The sequence below is a fragment of the Mesoplodon bidens genome, assembly GCF_964165515.1.
Source record: "Mesoplodon bidens genome assembly, chromosome: 15".
NCBI lineage: Eukaryota > Metazoa > Chordata > Mammalia > Artiodactyla > Ziphiidae > Mesoplodon > Mesoplodon bidens.
The window spans coordinates 36,767,702-36,789,360 of record NC_138171.1 but is presented as its reverse complement, the minus strand read 5'-3'; the positions used below and the strand labels follow the sequence as shown (position 1 = coordinate 36,789,360).

Genomic DNA, 21,659 nt, shown 5'->3' with positions numbered 1-21,659 from the left:
CCCAGCCCACCACAACCAACCCACGGCTGTGGGTAACAAGTTCGGAGGGGCCCCTTCCCCTCTCTCCGGCTGGCTGTCCTACAGGGGCCTCAGGCCACAGCTGGCTCCCTCCCTCTGGGCCTGCTGGGCAGGAAACCTAGGTGGGAGGGTTTCTGCTGCGGTAGGCCACCCAGGCGAGCCTGGAGCCTGACCTCTCACCTGCTTCTCTCTGCTGGCTTCCTCCCTCCTCCCCCCTCCCCCCACCCGTGTGGATCAGGTCAGAGGAAGTTGTGCCGGCAGTTTCTCTCCTGCAGTGGAAGCGTGGGGTCCTAACCAGTGGACAGCCAGGGAAGTCCCAGAGTCTGCATTTCTAACAAACTCCCAGGTGATGCCGATGCTGCAGGACCAGGAGCCACTTTGAGCAGCAGAGGCCTAGCCCACTGGATTGGCTGGGGAAGGGAGGTAACTGGGAGCTCAGGTGTGAGTAACCATCATCTGGGCTATAAGATAGCGGGGTGGTGCCTGCCCAGGAGTTACCAGTGGGAGCGACTTCGTAGGCACCATGGGGCTGAGCTATAGGCTGTTTGTCTGCTTTCTGCTCTGGGGGAGTCTGGAACTGTGCAACCCCCAGCCCATCTGGCATGATGAATCCCAACATCTCATGCCATCGAAGCTACCCGCCGTGATGGTGGAGTGTCAGGAGGACCAGATGGTGGTTACTGTCAGCAAAGACCTCTTTGGCACCGGGAAGCTCATCAGGCCTGCAGACCTTACCCTGGGCCCTGACAGCTGCGAGCCGCTGTTCTCTATGGACACGGATACCGTGGTCAGGTTTGAGGTTGGGCTGCACGCCTGTGGCAACAGTGTGCAGGTGAGGCTTGGGCCCCCTCGGCAGCCCTGGCCTCGGTGGGATGACATGGGAGGGGGCCGGTGATGGGGAGTGTGGATGCAGAGCCGGTGTCAGGCGGGGCTGGGGTGACTTCCTTTCATTTGTGGGGTAGGGTGGGTGGAGAGGTTGAGGCCTGAAGCTGGGCCTCAGTGGTATGGGGATGCGGGGGAGTTCCTGCCTCTAGTTGCCTAAGCTGAGGAGGTGGGGTGCAGTCCAGAGATGGCAGTGCACTTTGGGCCAGACTGGGCACCCCCTCTCCGATTCCTGAGGATTTTTGAACCCCTGGAGGGCATCCAGGAGAGATGCAGCCAATGTAGGGGAGGAGGGTGTGATAGGATCCCCTGTGGGTAGCCCAGCACTTGTGAGGGGCCCTAGAAATTTGTATGGAAGAGATGAGCTTTGACACCTCTGAAAGCTCAGAAGTCATCACAGAAAAAAAACACCAGAATTTTGGCATCCCTCATCCATGTTTAATGGCTTTGAAGCCTTGAACTAAAAGTGATGTTGAGGGAGGGGGCAAAGGGCATCGTGTTCATCTGTGTTGAAGAGGCTCACAGTGGGTCCCATAGGAGCGGTATCAAGTAGGGGGCGTGTACAGGAAGAGAGCTGAGTAATATTCGGGCCAGATGCCTCCCAAGGAGAGGGGGGAGGGGCAGAGCCTCAGACTAGAGGAGGGGCCTTTCAGCAAGGCAGGCCCAGACTGGTGCACGATTCCCTGGACCGACTAATGCTCCCGCTCAGAGAGCCTGTCCTCCCCTCTGTCATGCCCCCCTGCCCACCTGGCCTTGGAGCACCATCAGCCCCCGGAGTCCTTCTCTGGGGCTCTGGTCTCAGTGTGGTGCCCAGGGCTGTCCTTGAAGCCTTCTGGGCCTTGTTTCCCTGGGGAGAGCGTGGGGAGGCCAGAGCTGTAGGAGTTAAGGAATGATCCTAATTTAGTAACTCCCAGCCTTGGGGCATTAGAATCACCTGGGGAGTAGTTAAAACTCCTGATTCCCACAGCCCACCTTAAATCGGAATGGAGGTGGGGACAGACATCAGTAGCTTTAAGATCCCCAGCTGACTCCACCGTGGAGCACAGCCTGATGACACCTCTCCCCAGGACAGTGTTGCCCAGTCTCGCCAGATGAGAATCCCGCGGGGCCGGGGCGGCTTCCTGGGAACGCCACCTGTGCAGGTTTTCGGGGCCCACACTTGGTTTAGTGATGCTCTGCTGTCCTGAAATTCTTTCCTTTTGAACAGGGAGCCCCACGTTTTCACTTTGCACTGGGCCCCATGTATATGCAGCCGCTCCACCTGGGGCCCTCGCTGATAGACAGTTAGGATTCTCCCCTGAAGTTTGAGCGGGCCGAGGGCAGGGCCAGGCAGCCGTTCACTGGGGGGCTGGGGGCGGGTACTGCAAATTGCCCCAGCAGCACCACCTGCTTGTGCTCTTCTGGCCTCAGGCAACCACTAAAAACCAGCTTCCCCTTCTGTGAAATGGGCTTGAGAATAAGTCAGAAGAGGGAGGGCGAGTTAGGTAGTAACTGCTGTGGCAGTGAGTTAAAATTCCTGGAAGCTTCTCGCCTCTTCCTGGAGGCTTTCTTGGCCTCAGGCCTCTCCTGGAAAAGGAAGTGGGGTGTGTGTGTGTGTTAGGGTGGGGTGAGGGCAGCAGTCTGAGAAGGGAGCACACACCCGATGTCTCTGGTCATGTCACCATTTGGGGGTGAAAAGAGGTGCGAAGGGGGTGCCTGTCCAGGCTCTCCCACGGGTCAGCGGCAGAGCAGGCTTTGAGCCCAGGGCCTGTGTTCTCTCCACCTCCAGCAGCCGGCCCTCCTGCCCCTGGCTGGGCACATCAGGGCAGGTGATGCTGGGAGAGTTAACCCCTCCCCTTTCCCTCAGGTGACCGAGGACGCCCTGGTGTACAGCACCTTTCTGTTCCATAACCCCCGCCCTGTGGGAAACCTGTCCATCCTGAGGACTAACCGCGCGGAGGTCCCCATCGAGTGCCGCTACCCCAGGTCCGTGTGGGATGGGCCTGTTGCTGCCCCTGGCGCAGAGGTCCCTCAGCAAGCACGTCAGCCTCCTGGCAGGCATCTAGCTGTGAGGAGGGGGAGGTGCTCGGGCTGTGGTCGCTGCCCTCAGTCCTGGTGGGAATGGAGGGCCTGCTCCCTCTGCTCTGAGCCTCTGAAATTGGTCTGGGCCACAGCTGCCTCTTGGTGGAAGCTGCGAGGCTGCCCGGCCACTGGCCCCTCAGAGTTCAGAAGTGGTCTTTCAATAGCGCAGGGGTGGGTTCCAGGCTCTGACTTTGGCCATCACAACCTGCTCTCTCCCTCTGGCTTTCCCGCAGTGGCTGAGCGAGGGTGGGGAGGTCCCAGCGTGAAGCATGTGCCTGTGAACTGGGGCATTGAGGTGGGAGGACAGGGCGACTGGTTTATAACTACAACACCTGGCCCTGTGCTGCGCCAAGTGCAAAGACCTTGAACCCTGCCCCCCCATCTGGGAGGGGCGATGGTGTTGATACCACGAGGAAACAAGGGATGAGGCATGTGTGCAAGGGCTTCCCAGAATGAGATCCTGGAGAGGGGGCCCTCGGACAGTGGGCAGACACATCTGGGCAGAGCCGTACACACCCCAGAGGAGGGCAGTGTGTCACTAGTAGGGGCTGCAGCCCAGGGACCTGGAGCCCCGGGTCAGGTGTGGACAGCTGCTGTTCTCTTCCCAGGCAGGGCAACGTGAGCAGCTGGGCCATCCTGCCCACCTGGGTGCCCTTCAGGACCACGATGTTCTCGGAGGAGAAGATGGTTTTCTCTCTGCGCCTGATGGAGGGTGAGCAAGGAGAGCTGGGAGGGGGCAGCCAGCAGGGGGCGCTCTGGCAGACCCTCACCCTGGCCTTTCCTTGCAGAGAACTGGAGCGCCGAGAAGACGACGCCCACCTTCCAGCTGGGAGACAGAGCCCACCTCCAGGCCCAAGTCCACACTGGCAGCCATGTGCCCCTGCGAGTGTTCGTGGACCACTGTGTGGCCACGCTGACACCGGACTGGAACACCTCCCCTTATCACACCATCGTGGACTTCCACGGGTAAGGCTGGGCTACCTCTCTAGGGAACACTTGTGCAACACGACCTGTGTCACCCTCATCAATCTTTAACTGTGTTTCACTTGTTCTCTTTAAAGTTGTCTCGTGGACGGTCTCACCGATGCCTCCTCTGCTTTCAAAGCACCCAGACCCAGACCAGAGACCCTCCAGTTCACAGTGGATGTGTTCCACTTTGCTAATGACTCCAGAAACACGGTAATGGCTTAAGAGCCTGGAATAAGGCTGAACTCACAGGGTCAGGCTGACCAGGCTTACTAGCCGGTGTGGTCACTCACTAGCTGTCCCCTTAAGCAGTGATTTGATAGTTCTGCCCTATGCTAGTAAGTTGTCAAGTAGATAAAGCCATGGGCTCTAGTGAGATCTTTGGGAAGGCACAGGCCCTAAGAGACCGGTAGGAAATCCGTGAAGGATGGAGAAATTCAGGGATCCTGGAAACAGAACAAACTAGGAGAATAGGAACGCAGGAGACCTAGCTGACAGCTCACATCGGATGAGCACCAACAATGCAGCGTCTGATGACCAAGTCACTGACCTGGTCCCCACCAAGGTCAGCAGGGCCAGAACCCAGGTGGGTTGAGTAAAGGACTTAATAAGAGCAGGTGTCAGCCTTCCTGGAGGCTTTCTAGAAGGGCAAAGGAAGCAGGTTAGAACTTTTCATGCTAGGTAGCCTCTCAAACTTGATCATAGGCTAGACCTGTGACTTTTTGAAACCTGAGTGCATCAGTATCACCTGGAGAGCTTGTTGAAAGAGACCACTGGGCCTCCCACCCAGGGTTTGGTTCAGAAGGTTTGGAGTGGAGCCTGAAATCTGCATTCCTAATAAGTTTCCAGGTTCTGGTGATGCTGCTGCTCTGGGGTCCACCCTTTGAGAACCACTAAGCTAGGAAGCTCAACTTGACACTAAGGGTGGCAGAGCGGGGAGGGAGCTAAAATGTGGATCACTCCTGATGGCTGGGCAGGAAGCACAGTTAGGACTGGCCTCTAGCCAGAAAGTGCTGGTAGAATCTTACAAACGAAAATCAAGAAGTTTTTAAACAAGTTTCCTGAGATAGGATTGGGAGGATGTGAAATTTGGAATAGCTGGTCAGGAAGGATTAGTGACTAAAGCAAGGATTTTCAGCCGTGGCTCTGTACTAACCACCTAAGGATCATCAAAATACTGATACATCCCATCTGTTTTCATTTAACTGAGGTGGGGCCTGGCATCAACTTTACCAGTTTCTTAAAATCTTCAAAAGTAAAGCCAAAAGAATTTCACAGCAAACAGCTATGTACCTACCATCTAGGTTGTACCATTAGTATCTCCCCATACCTAGCCACTAGTCTCTTTATTTAGAAATGCATCAGAAGCCATTTAAGCTCCCTGGCGCGTCTAATAAGCAGCTAGGTTTACAAACCGCCACACTGGAGGCTTGCGTGGCTGGCGTGGAGGGACGAGCGGTGTGAATGTTTAGGCTTTGCTGATGCTACCTCACCTTACCCGGAAGTTCTGTTCGGAGAACAGAAGTCATCTGCCACGGATGGTAGACAGATAGAAGGAAGGGCACAACCGAAGCTACTGGGAGATGTCCTGGAGCTTTCTGATGGCAGGTCCTGGGGCGAATGGGGCTGGGGATAAAAGAAAATAGACTCGGGAAGGGTGCCAGTGCCCAGATCGGTGACCCTGGGGGTCCTAGGGTAGAAGATCCTGGTTGGGGTAGGAAGTCGACCTCACAGGTGGTCCAGGGGTGAGGAAGGAGGGGATGAGGCTTCACACAGGTGGTGGCCATCAGCATGGGTGACCCTTGAGCCGGCATCTGCCTCTCCAGGGATGGGGTGGGGGTGACTAAGACCAGAGGACCATCCTGATCAATGGAAGGCAGTCTTGAGCTCTCGGAGGGCTCTCCCTCAAAGGTGGGCGGGTGGCTTGGCTGATGGCAGCTATGGCACAAGGGAGAAAGCTAACGAGGAACCACCCTGGGATCTGAGGCCCCAGTTAGCATCAGCAATATGTTCTGGGAAGAAGCTGAGGGTCAAAGCAGTTCCTTCCTGTAATAGGAACACTAAGGGACCCGGAAACCCTTCTTTGGTAAAGGGGCTGGGGCGTGTGTGCAGATAGAAGGTAGGCAGCCAGAAGTGCAACCTGGCTGGTTCAAGTTTCCGAAACGGTTACCCTGCAGGCACGCTTGGCCACTAGGTGGTGGCCAAGGTCTGTGGTTCTGCAGAAGGCTTTAGGAAAGGTGGTGGCACCTCGGTTTCTTTGCAGGACTTGGGGTGTGTGTGCATGTGTGTGTTGAGACCCTGAAGTAAGAAGGGGGACCTCTGACCGTGGGGACTTCTTCCAAAAGGATGCAGGCTGACCTGAGCTCTGGTTTTGTCAAAATTCCCCCCACTCCAGCTGGTCGGGTGGGATTTTGGCCCCTTTGGATTTGATTTCCTGTCTCTGAGGTTCTGACTTAATGGGCCCCGGGGCTTAGGCATGCTGAGTGATTGGAAAAGTATGGGAAAGACCAGAGGAATAAAGGTGATGGTTCCGATTTAGAATCCAATTTGTAACTTGCTCTGAAGTTTGAGGCGAGTTAACCTCTGAGCCTGCACTATCCCATCTCTAAAGTGGGCTTCCCCTCCCCCTCAAGGGTTAAGGGTTATAGAAGAACTGGCTTACTAGTCACTGCACTGCCTAGAACTCTACCTCGTAACAGCTGCTCTTATTTCCAGATATATATCACCTGCCACCTGAAAGTCACTCCGGTTGACCAAGTCCCGGACCAAATAAGCAAGGCCTGTTCCTTCAGCAAGTCCTCCAATAGGTGAGGAGACCAGATTGGACATAACCAGGGTAGCAAACTGGCCACGCTCCTGTTGATTCCCCCGAGGTACTACTATCAGCGAACCGCTTCCTGCAGACTGCACAGCCGTCTGACCCTTGTCTTTCCCTCTCAGATGGTCCCCGGTAGAAGGCCCTGTTGATATCTGTCGATGCTGTAACAAGGGGCACTGTGGCGTATCAGGCCGTTCCAGGGGGCTGCGCCACCTGGAGGGACAGTCTGTTCCCCGCAGTCGCAGGCATGGTAGGTCTCCAGAGGGCCCCAGGTCTATTGCCCTCCCCTTGGTCTAGGGCACCGGATGTCACTCTAGGGTGACACTTGTTCCCCATTTAAGGCTGCTTACCCCTAGGGGGATGCCATTTTGGGGCTAAGTGGGAGAGGCCCCAAGCCCTCACCCTGCTGTCGGCTGGGGCCATTCTGCAGTCATCTTGGAGTCATAACACATAATCAAGGGTGTGGGAGAATAATGCAGCTGTTAGAACTAAACCTACTGGTCTGAACCCACTGAGCAACCCCAAACCCCTAACCTGACTCCTGTGTAGGGACTAGGGTGACCCTTGAATGTCTTGTCTTTCAGTGACAGAAGAAGCAGATGTCACAGTGGGGCCACTGATCTTCCTGGGGAAGACTAGAGACCACGGTGTGGAAGGGTCCACCTCCTCTCCCCACTCGGTGATGCTGGGCTTAGGCCTGGCCACTGTGGTGTCTCTGACTCTGGCCACCATAGTCCTGGGTTTCACGGGGAGGCGTCGGGCTGCTTCCCACCCTGTGTGCCCTGTGTCTGCTTCCCAATAAAAGAAGAAAGTGACCTCTGGGGTGTGACACAGTAACTAGATGGGGGTGAATTGGGAGGGGCTGTGTAGGGGCGGAGGGTGGACTGTAACAGTGTCGTGGGTTCAAGCAGTGAAATCGAAGTACCACTGTATCTTTAGCAAGTCTGTATATCAGAGAGGGTAGGGCTTCCTCAGACCAGGGCTTGTCTTCCCAGGGCAAGTATAATCCCACATCTCCAAGGAGGCCAAGATTGAGAGGTGTTGGGGGCTAAAGTAGGGTGGGCCCTGCCAGCCCCGCTTCTAGGGGGGCAGAGGGTCCTGGCTCTGGGCCCTATGGATCTGATGCCAGGGCTGGGGGCAGGGAGGAAAGGACTTCTAGTCGCCTTCCCTAATGGCAGCAGGCACGAAGCCACATGTCCACGTGCTAGAAGCCCAAAGGCCAGAGGTGATGGTCTAGGGCAGTGGTCACCTGTGACCTGAAGTTGCTGTAGGGGAGCCCTTCTGGCGGGTGAGTGTCATGGCCAAGTCACCAGCTGTGGGTGCTTCAGGGCTTCCTGTGACCGAGGGCAGCTGCCTCTCTCGGCCTCCCCCACTTTCATCCCCCAGAAGCTGCCGTGCTCCCCCAGGCCCTGGCCACAGCCTCTGGGAGTGCTCAGCAAGGGAATGGTGCCCCGGTGGTGCCCAGGAAGCTTGTGGCCCCTCTCCAGGGGAGGTGGCCGTGCTCCCGCTGTTGAGGGCTGTGACGTCCCCACCATTGGCTGGCCCTTAGCTCCCCAACCTCACCACCAGCTGCGACTCATTCTCACTGGGTGAAGATCTCCTTCACCGTGGAATCCCAGCTTTGCTAGTCACCTGCTATGAGCCTGGGCATCCTTGGGGGCAAAACGGGGCTGGTACCTGCTGGGCAGGGCTGTTAGGTATAAACTGATTAGAGTCAAATGGCACTTAAATACATTCAGAGCAAGATCTGTGAGATTCTGGGCCTCAGAAGCACAGGAAGGCCTAGCATGGTTTTGTGAACACCATTGGGCATCACCTGGGGATTTGCGGGAAAGGCAGAGTTTGGGACCCCATCCCAGACCTAAGAATCTGCATCTCAACAAAATCCCCAACTGATTAAGGTGTGTGAAGTACTCTGGGCCAGCAGAGTTCCATCAAGAAGGAATCCTGTCCCCGACTCCCATCAGGTGTGCTGTACGGGAGTAAAAGACTAGGCGGGTAGAAAGGGTGGGCTTCCTGGAGGTGGTGATCCTGGAGCAAATCCTCAAAGAACGAGCAGGTCGTAGCTGGGCAAAATGGGGGAGGTGGGTGTGGAGGGAGGAGAGGATGGTGAGAACCTGTGGCTGTAGGAATGGAGGGCCTGGATGTCCAGTAAGGGGGAGAATGGAGAGGCTGGCCACATAGGGCTGATAACATGAAAAAGAGCCACTGAAGGGCTGAGTGCCATGGATGGGCCGTCCCTGTCAGGGAGATCGACCGAGCAGCAGAGTAAAACCTGGAGGCTGACAGAAAGCCAGCCTGGCTCCCTGCCACGGCCGGGTTGGCAGTTCACTTCATCTGTAAGATGAGACTGTGTGAAGACTGAGTAACAGAGCACTTGGTGGAATCCTGGGTCACACAGCAGGACCCCTGGGCCAGATGGCCTGTCTCACATCCCACCCAGCTCCACCCCTGCCCGAGCCCGTTTCCTCCTGCTAAGAATCATTCTGTTTCAGATGGGGGAGTTCTCGACTTCAGGATTATGGTGAGGATTCATGTGACACTTGGAATGCAGCGTGTGTTCAAAGCTGGTCTCCAAGCAAAGGCTACTCCCAGGACCCCCTGGGAGATGGTCCTCGCTGCGACCACCCACCTGTTACTTGCCCTCATGGTCCTGGGTGTTGCAACATCTTGGGAACTCATTTCTCATTCAACTTCTGCCATCCTCAGAGGAAGTGGCCGCGTCTGGTGTGGGGAGGAAGTGTGCCGAGAACGTAACCTCAAGTGTCAGCCCCAGCTAGTTCCAGGAGGTGGGTGCCCTCAGCTCGGGCGGAGAGGCCACCTCCAGCAGTAATGTCAGAGGACCCTGCCTTCCCGCCTCAAGGTGGAACTTCCGTGGGAAAGGGAGGAAGATGGCAGGCCCATTGCTCAGGCCGCCTCTTTCCCAGGCATTTGGGGAAAGTCCCTATTATATCCTGGGAAACTCTCGGTGAATCAACACTTTGAGTGTTTAAAACTGCACCCAGAGTCACATAGCACATCCTGTGGGCTCCAAGTGCACCTGTTCGCTCTCTTGGGAGACCCCACACTCCACCCTCCTGGACCAGGTTGCAGCTCCAGCCTATGGGTGTGCCCCCATGATAAAAAGTTTAAAAAATAAGACAACTTAATCTTAAAATTTTGCCTTCCTAATAGCCAGGGGTAAAAAGGGAGATATGAGGTATGTTAAAGAGCAATGAAAAAAAAAATCATGATCCCACAAATATAAAATTAAAACATGTCAGAGATCTTGTTTGAACTCATTCATTGAGGGAAACTGCAAGATGGAAAAAACTGGTTCAGAGGAGAATCCAAAAAACAGATTTACAAAGGTGATCAGGAATGCAGACATGAATTTGCTGATAGAGGCAAAAATGGCTTTCACAGACAGAAATCAATTGCATCTCTATGGGTAAGAGTTATCTGCATTACTATTGGTTTTGTAAAATACCTTAGTCAAAGACTAGGAAAGGCACAGATTCTTATAGAATCAGATACCTAGGTGTTCTCTAACACCCTTCCAGATTAACTTTTTGCCCATTTCAAGGTCTTTTACAATTTTTCCTGACAGGTGTGAGGCTTATCAGGTATTTTTATCAATGGATTCTGAGCAGCTCCTAGGGGCTAATGGAAGTTTCCAGGAGGAGGTTGGATATCACCAGAAAGATAACACTGTGTCTCCCAAGGGACCACCTGCCCTCAGCCTTCAGGTTAGGACACCTTGCTTGTCCACACACCACAACTGATCCCTTCTCTTGAGCAACTCAAGATTCCAAATGAGTGTTAAAAATAAAGTTCAACTGAGTAAATTTAAAGATCTGATTGGCTTCATTCCACGATTCATGAGTTCGGCAGCATTCCATCTAGCAAATAGAAAGGAGCTCCAAAGAGCTGTACAAAGTGAAAGGCTTTTATAGGCAGAAGGGGGCGGGAAAAGGAAGTTTCTAGCAAAGAGTGGATTGTTTCAGGCAAAGTCACCTTCCTATGGGGGACAGAAAGGGTCTATGGGGCGAATTACTTCACTAGTGCTGGCCAGGTAATTCCAGATTGACTGGTTAAAGGTTACTTTCCTGGGAGAGGCTGAAACTGCAATTAGGTAATAAGTCTAGGTTTGCTGACATGCGGCTTAGCACAACTGACTCCATTTTGGGCCTGATCTCCGGTGGCCTCGGACTTGCAGCGGCTTGAAGCAGGGTTTCAGTTCCTGGCCAGTGATTGAGGTCGGGTCATGGCAGTGAGAGCACCAAATCCTAGCCACTAGACCAGTGGTCAGTGACAAGGCCCTGGCCCGTCAGCTGTGTAGAAATGAATTTCCACATAAAGACGGAAAGTAGTGAAGCAAGTAAAGTGTTTATTAGGAGAAAAAAGTGTACATGTGAATAGACACACGGGTGAGGTCAGAGAGAGAGTCACACACTCGTGGCAGTTTGAATCACTCTTATGGGGCATTTCTTCCAGGTTTCCTTTGACCAATCATGTTGCTTTACCTGGTTCTGAGTCCATATTTGGTATATCTCAGGGTCCTCCCCTGTGTGCGTGCGTATCTCTTAGCCAAGATGGATTCCAGCGAAGAGGTCTATGGGTAGTTGACATCACTTATTATGAGGTGGTGCCCCCTCCCTTTTTGACCTCCAAGGAGCCTTTCTGTGCATGTGTAGTCAGGGAGGTCTCCTTGCCTTCAAGAATCAGGAATATGTCGTCTATTATCTCTTATCTGGTTAGGGCCCAGCCTCCTCCATCATCCTGCTTTTATGGAGTTTCTGTCCACAGGGGAGAAACTGTTCAGCTTGGGTCCCATCTATCTCCCGCCTCAGGCTTGTTGTCTTTTTTTTTTTTTTTTTTTTTTTAACAGCAGAGTGCTAGAGCATTAATTTACAATAAGAACAATAACTGTGGGGTGGAGGCTAGAGGTCAAGTGGGATTGCTTAGATTTAAAACAAACTTCTCCAATGAACTAACTGTGAGTTCACATCAGTTATTTCAGACTGGCAGCAAGGGAACTAGCAAGAAGGACAAACCAGTTCATCAAATTTTCCTCCCAGGGACTGGGAATTATATAAGATGGTGCCTTCAGGTGAGACTGCTTCCCTCCTCAGGGCTGCAAAACCACTGCGCTTTTGTTGGCTGTGTAGGTCACACCTGGGTCCTGAGCGAGGCCATCGCCCAGAGATGTCAGGTGCTGTCAATTAATCAGAAATAATGAGCAAGGCAGCTGTGGCTTCTAATCAGATGAGCCCTCCAGAGTGTCAGATGGAGGCCCATTAGCTGAGGCACCAAGCAGCAAGATTCTGCCTTTCCAAGCAAAACATCAGAAAGTGCTCGAGTCCCTCAGCGGTGTCGCTTGGCTCTAATGTCTCGCCTTTTCCCAGGTTTAAGTTGATCTTTTCTTGCTCCAGGGTGAGGCAGGGGCTGGTTCCAAGTTTGGAACCTTTGGAAGCGGTAAACCCTGACACCTGGAGTGGAGTTGAAGAACTTTGTTTTTTAATCTAAGTTCCTTTGGCCACCACCACTCCGCCTTCTATGGCCACTTCTTTCCTGGGCCACATCATTCATTCTCAGTTGCTTGGGAGCCCTCAAGGCCTGTGGGTGGCACACATGCTAGCCTGTGAGACCTTAAAAAAAAAAAAAAAAAGTCTTCCTGGGACTTTCTTGGTGGCACAGTGGCTAGGACTCTGTGCTCCCAATACAGGGGGCCCGGGTTCAATCCCTGGTCAGGGAACTAGATCCCACATGCATGCCACAACTAAGAGTTCACATGTCACAACTAAGGAACCTGCCTGCTGCAACTAAGACCCAGTGCAACCAAATAAATAAATATTTTTAAAGAAAGGGCTTCCCAGGTGGCATAGTGGTTGAGAGTCCGCCTGCCGATGCAGGGGACATGGGTTGGTGCCCCGGTCCGGGAAGATCCCACATGCTGCGGAGTGGCTGGGCCCGTGAGCCATGGCCGCTGAGCCTGCGCGTCTGGAGCCTGTGCTCCGCAAGGGGAGAGGCCACAACAGTGAGAGGCCCGTGTACCGCAAAAAAAAAAAAAAGTTCTCAGCACAAGAAAAATTTAAAAATAAAGTCTTCCCTGGGCTCCCCTGGTGGCGCAGTGGTTGAGAGTCTACCTGCCGATGCAGGGGACACGGGTTGGTGCCCCCATCCGGGAAGATCCCACATGCCGCGGAGTGGCTGGGCCCGTGAGCCATGGCCACTGAGCCGGCGTGTCTGGAGCCTGTGCTCCACAACAGGAGAGGCCACAACAGTGAGAGGCCCGCATACTGCAAAAAAAAAAAAAAAAAAAAAGTCTTCCCTTCTGGGCAGATGATTTAGGACAGAGCCTCTGCCTGGAATGTTTCAGCTCCCACAAGGCATACCTAACCTACTCTACTGTGTGTATGTGTTGGGGGGCATTCTCATATTTTTGTGATAGTAAAAATTAGCATGAATGCATACTAAATAAAATAAAAATCCTCAGCTCATCCCTTACCTTCTTGGAGCATCTTAGGTTTCCTCTCAGAAAATATCTATGCCTCCAAGCCTGTGTGTGCATTTAAAACACACACATGTATCCCAGTGTTCACTGTAGCACTATTTACAATAGCCAGGACAGGGACGCAACCTAAATGTCCATTGATTGAGGAATGGATAAAGAAGATGGGGTACATATACACAATGGAATATTACTGAGCCGTAAAAAAGAATGAAATAATGCCATTTGCAGCAACATGGATGGACCTAGAGATTGTCATACTGAGTGAAGTAAGTCAGACAGAGAAAGACAAATATCATACGATATCTCTTATATGTGGAATCTAAAAAAATGGTACAAATGGACTTATTTACAAAACACAGAGTCACAGATGTAGAAAACAAACTTATGGTTACCAAGGGGGAAGTGGGGGGAGGGATAAACCGGGAGATTGGGATTGGGAGAGTGGGATATATACACTACCATATATAAAATAGATAACTAATAAGGGCCTACTGTATAGCACAGGGAACTCTACTCAATACTCGGTAATGATCTACATGGGAAAAGAATCTAAAAAAGTGGATATATGTATATATATAACTGATTCACTTTGCTGTACACCTGAAACTAACACAACATTGTAAATCAACTATAGTCGAATAAAAATTAAAATGCACACACACACACACGCACACACACACACAAAAGTGCCCATTCTACTCTAACCCTCTGCTCTGAAAGTTCGTCTTTTACTTAACAATAGATCTTGGCTACCAGTTCCATCAGCACCTGTGGGTCTTCCTCATTCTTTCTACCTAGTGTTCCAGGGTTATTTAACCAGCCCCCGTTCTGCTATGTGTATTGGCTTAAAGTTCAGTTTGCAAGTGGCCAGTCTAGTTTCCCTCATTTCCAGCTTCCTGAGGGACATCCTGCTGCAGCCTCAGAACACAGCACACTCACTCTCTCCTGCCTAAAACTTCAAAGTCCCTGCCCCCCGTTCTCCCTCTCGCTGTTGTCCTATTTCGCTTCTTTTCACGACCGGAACTCTTTACTTTTCCCCAAATAAAAATAGTCTTTCTTTTCAGGTTATAAAAATGGAAACTATTCATTGGGACACAGTGAAATGCTACAGGAAAAGTACAAAGAAAGTGACTATCACCTGTTCCTCCCGACCTTTGAGTGTCACTGTGTTGGCTAGCGTCTTCCCAAGCGCACACAGCCACGGGCATCCTTACGTAAGTGGCATCATTCCACACGTGTGGATTTATCCTCTGCCAGTCCCTTCAATCTCCTCCTCCCATGTGTGGAACACAAAGATTGCTCTTGGAACAGCTGCCTATGCTTCCAGACTGCATTCCTAACCTCCATGGCCTCAGCTCCTGCCTCTCAGTGGAAGCCACTGTGCGGTCACTAATGGCCTTCCTGTCCCTAAGTCAGAAGTTTGGGACCTTTCTGGATGTCAGCTGGTTGACTGAAAAATGAGGGAGCCCAAGACTGGGAGGCAGGAGCCCTGGGTTCTGGGATGGGCTCCCCACCAGGGGACCAGCTGGTTGGCCCTCTCAGAGTGTCTGTCACCACTGAGCTCCCCCTTCGTGGAACCCTCCCCTTGGTTCTCTGCCATCATGCTCACCTGGTGTCCTCCAGTCCAGCCTGTTCCCCAGACACTTCTGCTTCTCATCTGTCCTTCAAAAGTCAGCATTCCTCAGCCCTGGACTGACCTTTGCGCCACTTCTGCAGTCTTCCCAGGTGATCTCAATTTCATCACCTGTGACTCCAAAATCCCCATCTCTAGCCCAGATCTCTCCAGAGCCTCATACCTGGCTGTTCGACCCCTCCCCCTACCTCATACTCAATGCGTGAGGTTGACTGGCTGACCTCCCCACTTTTCTAGCATGCTCTACCTAATGGGAAGACACTCCTATGCATCCAGTCTTCCAGACCGTGTCCTACTTCCTGCCCCTGTGGAACTTCTCCGCCTCAGCCTTCCCCCCGGCCTCCCACACTGGTTCTCAAACTTGAGCCCCTGAGACTTCCCCAGAGCTCCAACAGTCTGGGTTTAGAGGTCCTCCCCCCTCTAGAGCCTAGGTTCCATAACCTTCCCAGCCAGCCTCTCACCATGTTCTATCCATTTGAGTGTCTACGTGTGTGTGCAGTGGGGTTTTGGACAAACACTCCAGTGTTTCACTGAGGAAAAAGGAAACACTTAAGAAAATATCTTTTGGGTGTTGAAAGGCTTTTCTAACGCTTCAGACCATTTCATCTGCATCCCCACCTTTCCTGCAGTGAGGCCAGCCATATGGGGGTGCTCAAGTCTGGAGTCAGACACTACCTCGATATAAAGACCAGCTCTCAGGGCTTCCCTGGTGGTTCAGTGGTTAAGAATCCGCCTGCCAATGTGGGGAACACGGGTTTGAGCCCTGGCCCGGGAAGACCCCACATGCTGCAGAGCAATTAAGCCCGTGCACCACAACTACTGAGGCTGCGCTCTAGAATCCATGGGCCACAACTACTGAGCCCTCGTGCCACAACTACTGAAGCCTGCGCGCCTAGAGCCCGTGCTCTGCAACAAGAGAAGCCACCGCAATGAGAAGCCTGAGCACCGCAATGGAGAATAGCCCCCGCTCGCAGCACCTAGGGAAAGCCCGTGTGCAGCAACGAAGACCCAATGCAGCCAAAAATAAATAAATAAATAAATTTATTTAAAAAAAAAAAGACCAGCTCTCAACTATGTGACCTTGGACACATTGCTTAAGCTCTGTGCCACAGTGTCCTCATCTTTTTATTTTTATGTTATTTATTTATTTATTTTGGCTGTGCTGCATGGCATGTGGGATCTTAGTTCCCGGACCAGGGATCAAACCTGGGCCCCCTGCAGTGAAAGCTCAGAGTATTAACTACTGGACTTCCAGGGAAGTCCTCAGTGTCCTCATCTTTAAAATGGGAGTAATGAGGGAAGCACCTACTAGGTGATTTAGACATGTTGTTAATGATTATGGCTGAGAAAACTGAGGCTCTGAGAGAGGAAGGGAAGTGTTCCCATCCTAATCTGTAGCCACGGCAGGCATCTAGTATAAATCACAGGTAAAACGCTACCCTTCATTTCTCAATGGAGAGCTGGCTCTGGGCATAATTAGAAGAACCTGACTTTGATGCCTCCCCAGACTCAAAGCCTATGTCCTCTAAGTCAGCTCTGGGTGGTAAGGGGAGCTGACCCAGCTCTTGTACCCAGCCTAGGGTACAAGAAACTGGGCCTGCTGCAGTTGTTCCTTCTCTTCCTTCATTAGCTTTTGGTGGGTTACTCCCCCTCTCTCCTCCTCTATAAAATGAAGTGCTTGAACTGAATGTTGGGGGAGGGCTCTTTCCCCATCTCCAGCAATCTGAACCTTCCTCATATCCCTGAAAAAGTATGAGTTTATGACATTAGATTATGTAAGGATATTCAACTAGAGTCCAAGATTCAGAGGACCCTGAATCCCCTGGAACTGTATGCAAAATGTATGTGTATACACATGTGTGAAGACGTCTGAGCATTTTTCTGGGAATAGCTTTCTTTAGCTTTCTACGGGAGGTCTATGATCCCAAAAGATTAGTCACCAGTCTGGTTTAGGCCTCATCACCTTCGACCTGAATAACAACCTCCAGACTGGTCTCCCCACTCCTTTCTCTATCCTCCACCCGCCACAAGGGTACCCTTCTAAAATGCAATGCCTACTCTCATTCCCCTGCTTAATCTTCAGTTAACTCCAGTGGCCTAAATTTCTTGCATGACATATAGAGTCCATCATAATCTTACCCAGACATTTCCCCATATCCTGCCACACCCTAATCCATTTTCTCTGTCCTCACCCCATCCATGTACCCTCTCCCTTGGCCATACAGAACATTTCCCTGCTTCCTGAATGCGTCAGGCACTTTCACATCTCTCATCCCTTGCAAGGGATTCCCTGTATTCCATCTGGCAAACCCCTACACAAGCTTCAAAATCCAATTCAGATGTCACCTCCTTTGTGATGTCTTCCTGACCTCCCCCCCCACCCCGCATTAGGCACCCCCTTCTATGCTCTCACTCCTTCATCACATTTATCCTACTAGATTGCAGGTGTGTGTTTTTTTAATTTAATTTTTATTATCTATCTATCTATCTAGATATGGTTGCGTTGGGTCTTCGTTGCTGCACGCGGGCCTTCTCTAGTTGCGGTGAGCGGGGGCTACTCTTCATTGTGGTGCGCGGGCTTCTCATTGCGGTGGCTTCTTTTGCTGTGGAGCATGGGCTCTAGGCGTGCGGGCTTCAGTAGTTGTGGCACGCAGGCTCAGTAGCTGTGGCTCCCGGCCTCTGGAGCACAGGCTTAGTAGTTGTAGCGACGGCTTAGTTGCTCCGTGGCATGTGGGATCTTCCTGCACCGGGGCTCGTACCCGTGTCCCCTGCATTGGTAGGCGGATTCTTAACCACTGCGCCATCAGGGGAGTCCTGTAGTTGTGTGTTTAAGTGTCTGTCTCCCCAGCTAGATACGAAGCTCTCTTGGGATACATACCCCCTAAACAGGTGCACGTCGAGTTCGGCCCCTCTACCCGCTGTTCCGCTGGAACTACGTTTCCCAGAAGGCCCAGCGTCCTGGGCATGCGCACTGGGACGCAAGGAAGCGACGCTGTTTCACTCTGGCTGCCTCTTCGTTAGACCTGGGAGGCAGAGCCGGAGCCGTTCCCAGGCCCAGCGGGGGCTGCAGCCTGAGCCCGGCGGTGTCTTCCGCCTGCCCCCTCGCCCTCCTCAGCCTCGGTGAGAGGGGCGGACAGGCCACCTGCTCGTTGCCAGGGCTGGGGTCCCGGGGACGCGGGGGAGACCGAGCCGATCTGGGACCGGAAGGGGGCGGGCGTGGGCGTGAGGGAACGTTGGGCCGGGCCGGAGAAGAGCCCCGGGGTGACGGGGGAGGGGGGGAATTGTGGGGACCGGCCTTCGGGTAGATGTCCCGGAGGAGGGAGTTGGGGGAATCGAGAGACGCTGGGAGCTTAGGACTGGACCTGGTGGGAGGGTGAACGCCGGGGTGGAAGCCGAAGGGCTAGCAGGGGGAGGGGCGCAGACACAGAGTTTGGTCCGTCTGTGGGAGCGTACCCTTTCCCACAGGACTTGGAGGAGGCGGTGGTGATAATGCCACCGGCTGCCCTAGTTAGCGTTTGGGTTCCGCTGCGGTCTGCCTCCCGGTGGACGGCTCACTGGAGCCAGGGGCTGTACTTTAGGGGAGTTTGCCTCCTTAGTCTAACTCCTAACTCGCCTCATGTAGGGTCTGCCTTCCAGGAAGTGCCTATTTCCTGGGACCCTGGGTCACTTTCTTGGGGAGGGCATAATGTATATGCTGTGAAGAGGATTTAGGAGGCTTCCCCCCCCCCCGAGACTACCCGTTCTCAGCCAGCTGCTGTCCCCCACACTGGTTCCTCTTCCCTAAGGGCCAGTAGCAGTGGAAATAGTTTGTGCAGAGACGCTTGGACCCTTAAGAAGCTCAAAATACTTCTGCATGCTATCCTAGCTCCTCTAGAGTTGTAGGAGGTGGTCTTTCGGGTAGCCAAAATCAGTCTTTACTTAAACCATCAGTATGACTATAACTAGGCTTCTTCTTCATTTGCCATTGGCCAAACTTTTTCCCTCCCTGGTGTGTTGATTTCCTGGATACCTACACTGCAGACTGGCTTACGAAGTCCTTTCAGGCCTTTCTGTGGAAGGGCTTAGTGTGTGTTTGTTTGTTTTGTGTTTTTTTTTTTTTTGTTGTTGTTGTTGTTTTTAGCCATCCCTTTGGTTATTGAGTGGGCAGAGGGAGACTACTGTACCTTCTGCTCTGCCCAGGCTGTTGGAAAATAAATCTGGTGGTTTCCAGTCCCCAGCCACAGCACACAGACCGGACATCTGTGTATTCGTTTCCACTAACTGCTGTTTCTCAATTTAAAACCTGATCATCTTCTTCCTTGTTGGCAAAGGTGCCTTGGAATTTATGTTGCTGAGTCAGCAAGCCTTTCAGATTTGCCCGGTTTTTGTTGTTTGCATTTTATATCAAGATGGGAACTCAAACAAGTCATTCCTCCTAAGGATCTGGTATCTCCATCAAGAAGGCACAGTTTGTGCCAGCTCTCCAGAGAGAAAAGGTGAGAGCCATGGGGACTTTACATTGCTGCCTTCCCAATCTGGTTTTCAGTAGAGAAAGTGGGCACTGGGGAGGGTGGAATTTGAGGTCCCCAGGATGAAAGTGAGCCCTGGGAGTTGACTGTTGATTGCCAACTGTCTCAGATAAATTCAGGTGGCTTCCTGCCAGCAGCTTCTCCTGTTTAACCAGTCTTAGAAGATGCTTTCCGCCTTCAGACGCTTTATGGGATGCAGGACACGAGCCACAGTTTCTGCATTTGAACTGGAAATTTTAGTTTCTTTTGTTACTTGAACCTTTACTGGGTGCCTCCTTTTTGTCAAGCCCCATGCTCAGTGCTGGGGGGTACAGTGACCAGGCGCAAAAGCTCTGTCTTCCAGGAGCTCATTGTTTGGTGGAAAAGATAAACAAACCATAGACAGTGACAAGGTGTTGTCAGGGTGATACATGTTGAGGAGTGGATAATCACAGGGCGGAGCCCAGCCCACCCTTGCCCAGGAGGGAAGGTCCAGAAGCCTCCAGAAGATGATAGCTAAGGTTGTGAAGAAGGAGTAGGACCCAGGAAGTAGGGGGTGGAGGCTGGCAGAGGAGTCAGTATACGCAAAGTCGTGAAGAAACCTGGCATGTCTGGGTCACTATAAGCAGCTCAGTGTGGCTGAAGCGACAGTGTGTGGATGCGGGGCCGAGAAGCCTGGAAAGGTAGGCAGGGGGCTGAGCGGGGGCTTTTGTGGGTCATGCCAAGGCTCGGGAACAGAAGGATTTTAGTAGAATTCCAGGAGGGGCACTTTTTTTTTTTTTTTTTTTTTTTTTTGCCTTGCCGCGCGGCTTGTGGGATCTTAGTTCCCCGAACAGGGATTGAACCTGAGCTCCCTGCATTGGAAGCTCGGAGTCTTAACCACTGGACCACCAGGGAAGTCCTAGGATGGGCATTTTATGAGCCATGGCTAGAAATGAGCCAAATGAGCACCCTGGCTAGAAAGCGTGGAATGGATTAGATTATTCTCTTTGTGACTGTTTCCGTACACGACTGCCAGCTTCTGGCAGGGGGAGGTAGACAGGAGGGTTTGCCCTCTGGCTGCTCCGGGTCTTGTAAAAGAGAGAGAACTGTAGAGGACAGACAGAATGCCGTGGAAGTTGGTAAGAGGGGATTTTTCTTTCAAGTGGGCACATCCCAGCATCCTGGAGGTGTTTAAATGGGGCCTTGAAAGTGTGGGTCAGCTGAGGATGGCTGGCCAAGTGGGTGGGATTCCGGGTAAAGTCGAGGCACGGAGTTGGGGAAACTGGCGGTATATGGGGTAGCAGCGCATCACTTACGCTCTTTAGGAGGGATGGGGAGGGGAAGGTGTAGATGGAAGAGGGCACTGAAGAGAGATGCGTTGGCAGCTCCTGTTGATAGGAAGGGACCAGACCGTGATGGACGTTCAGCGTCAGCCCAGGGAATGTGAACATTATTTCTAGAGCTCTAGGGGAGGTGCGGAAGAGAGAGGATCAGAACTGTATCGGGAAGCTCAACCTCGCACCTGTCTCTGGGGTGGACGAGGAGAGACAGGAGTTGGAGAAGCCAGTTGGCAGAGAGTGCTTGTCAAGGTGAGAGGCAGAAAGGTCCCAACCAGATGCTAGCAGTGGGGTCTGAGGAGGTGAGGAGAGGGCAAGCCAGGGCAGCCGCTGGGCTGTGGGGGTGAAGGTGGAGGAGGCCCAGCGCAGAGCCAGGGAATCCAGGAGGAGAGGGGCGTCAGCAAGGAAGGTGGGTTTGGCTTCAGACCTGTTGAAGGTACCGAAGAGGCCGGCGGGAATGGGGCCACGGGTGAGGGAGGAGCGTCCCTCATTCATTGCACACATGCTTAGGAAGTTGTGTGCCTGGGCTTGTGCTTGGCACTTGGAGTACAGAGAATTAAACAGTCCCTTCTGTGTGTTTGTTTTAACTTTCACCTCAGGTAAACAGAGAACTAGATTAATACACACTGATCGCCGTTCACGCCCGGCTTGCTTTCACTTGTTTCCGAAGTTATTTTTAATGTGTCGTAAGTTCCTGCATTTCAGCCATCCACAACAAAAGCCAGGATCTTGAAACAAAATACACATCCAATCATTTGATCTTTCTTCCCATTCCCATCCCGAGATAACCATTATCCCCTCACTTTCATTTTTATGTAGTTTGATGGTACCTGTGTATTCCTAAGCCACTTTAAAAAGTATCGCTACAGTTCGTCCATAGTATTGCATGTCATCTGGTTCATTTATCTTGAATATTGAATAATATTCCATGGTGTAGACAAATCACAGTTTATGCGTCTGATCTTCCGTTGATGGGTAC

The 21,659-nt window shown here is 52.5% G+C and overlaps 2 protein-coding genes across 6 annotated transcripts in view; both read left to right on the top strand.

Moving 5' to 3' along the window:
- Positions 1–541: 541 nt before the first annotated feature.
- Positions 542–7,547, top strand: ZP3 (zona pellucida glycoprotein 3; the record flags this gene model as incomplete). Its single annotated transcript, XM_081255994.1, has 8 exons — positions 542–850; positions 2,747–2,869; positions 3,574–3,673; positions 3,750–3,927; positions 4,023–4,140; positions 6,643–6,734; positions 6,868–6,995; positions 7,330–7,547. The coding sequence occupies 8 exons, from the start codon at positions 542–544 to the stop codon at positions 7,545–7,547; spliced, it is 1,266 nt and encodes a 421-aa protein (XP_081112120.1).
- A 10,312-nt stretch (positions 7,548–17,859) lies between these two features.
- Positions 17,860–21,659, top strand: part of DTX2 (deltex E3 ubiquitin ligase 2) — a 34,376-nt gene continuing 30,576 nt past the window's right edge. For 2 of the 5 annotated variants that reach the window (XM_081257575.1, XM_081257571.1), the window contains exon 1: positions 17,860–17,994. The gene's annotated coding sequence lies outside the window, so the exon portion shown is untranslated. Of the gene's footprint in view, positions 17,995–19,184; positions 19,350–21,659 lie in introns of all 5 variants that reach the window. The other 3 variants (XM_081257574.1, XM_081257573.1, XM_081257572.1) reach the window with 3 other exon arrangements.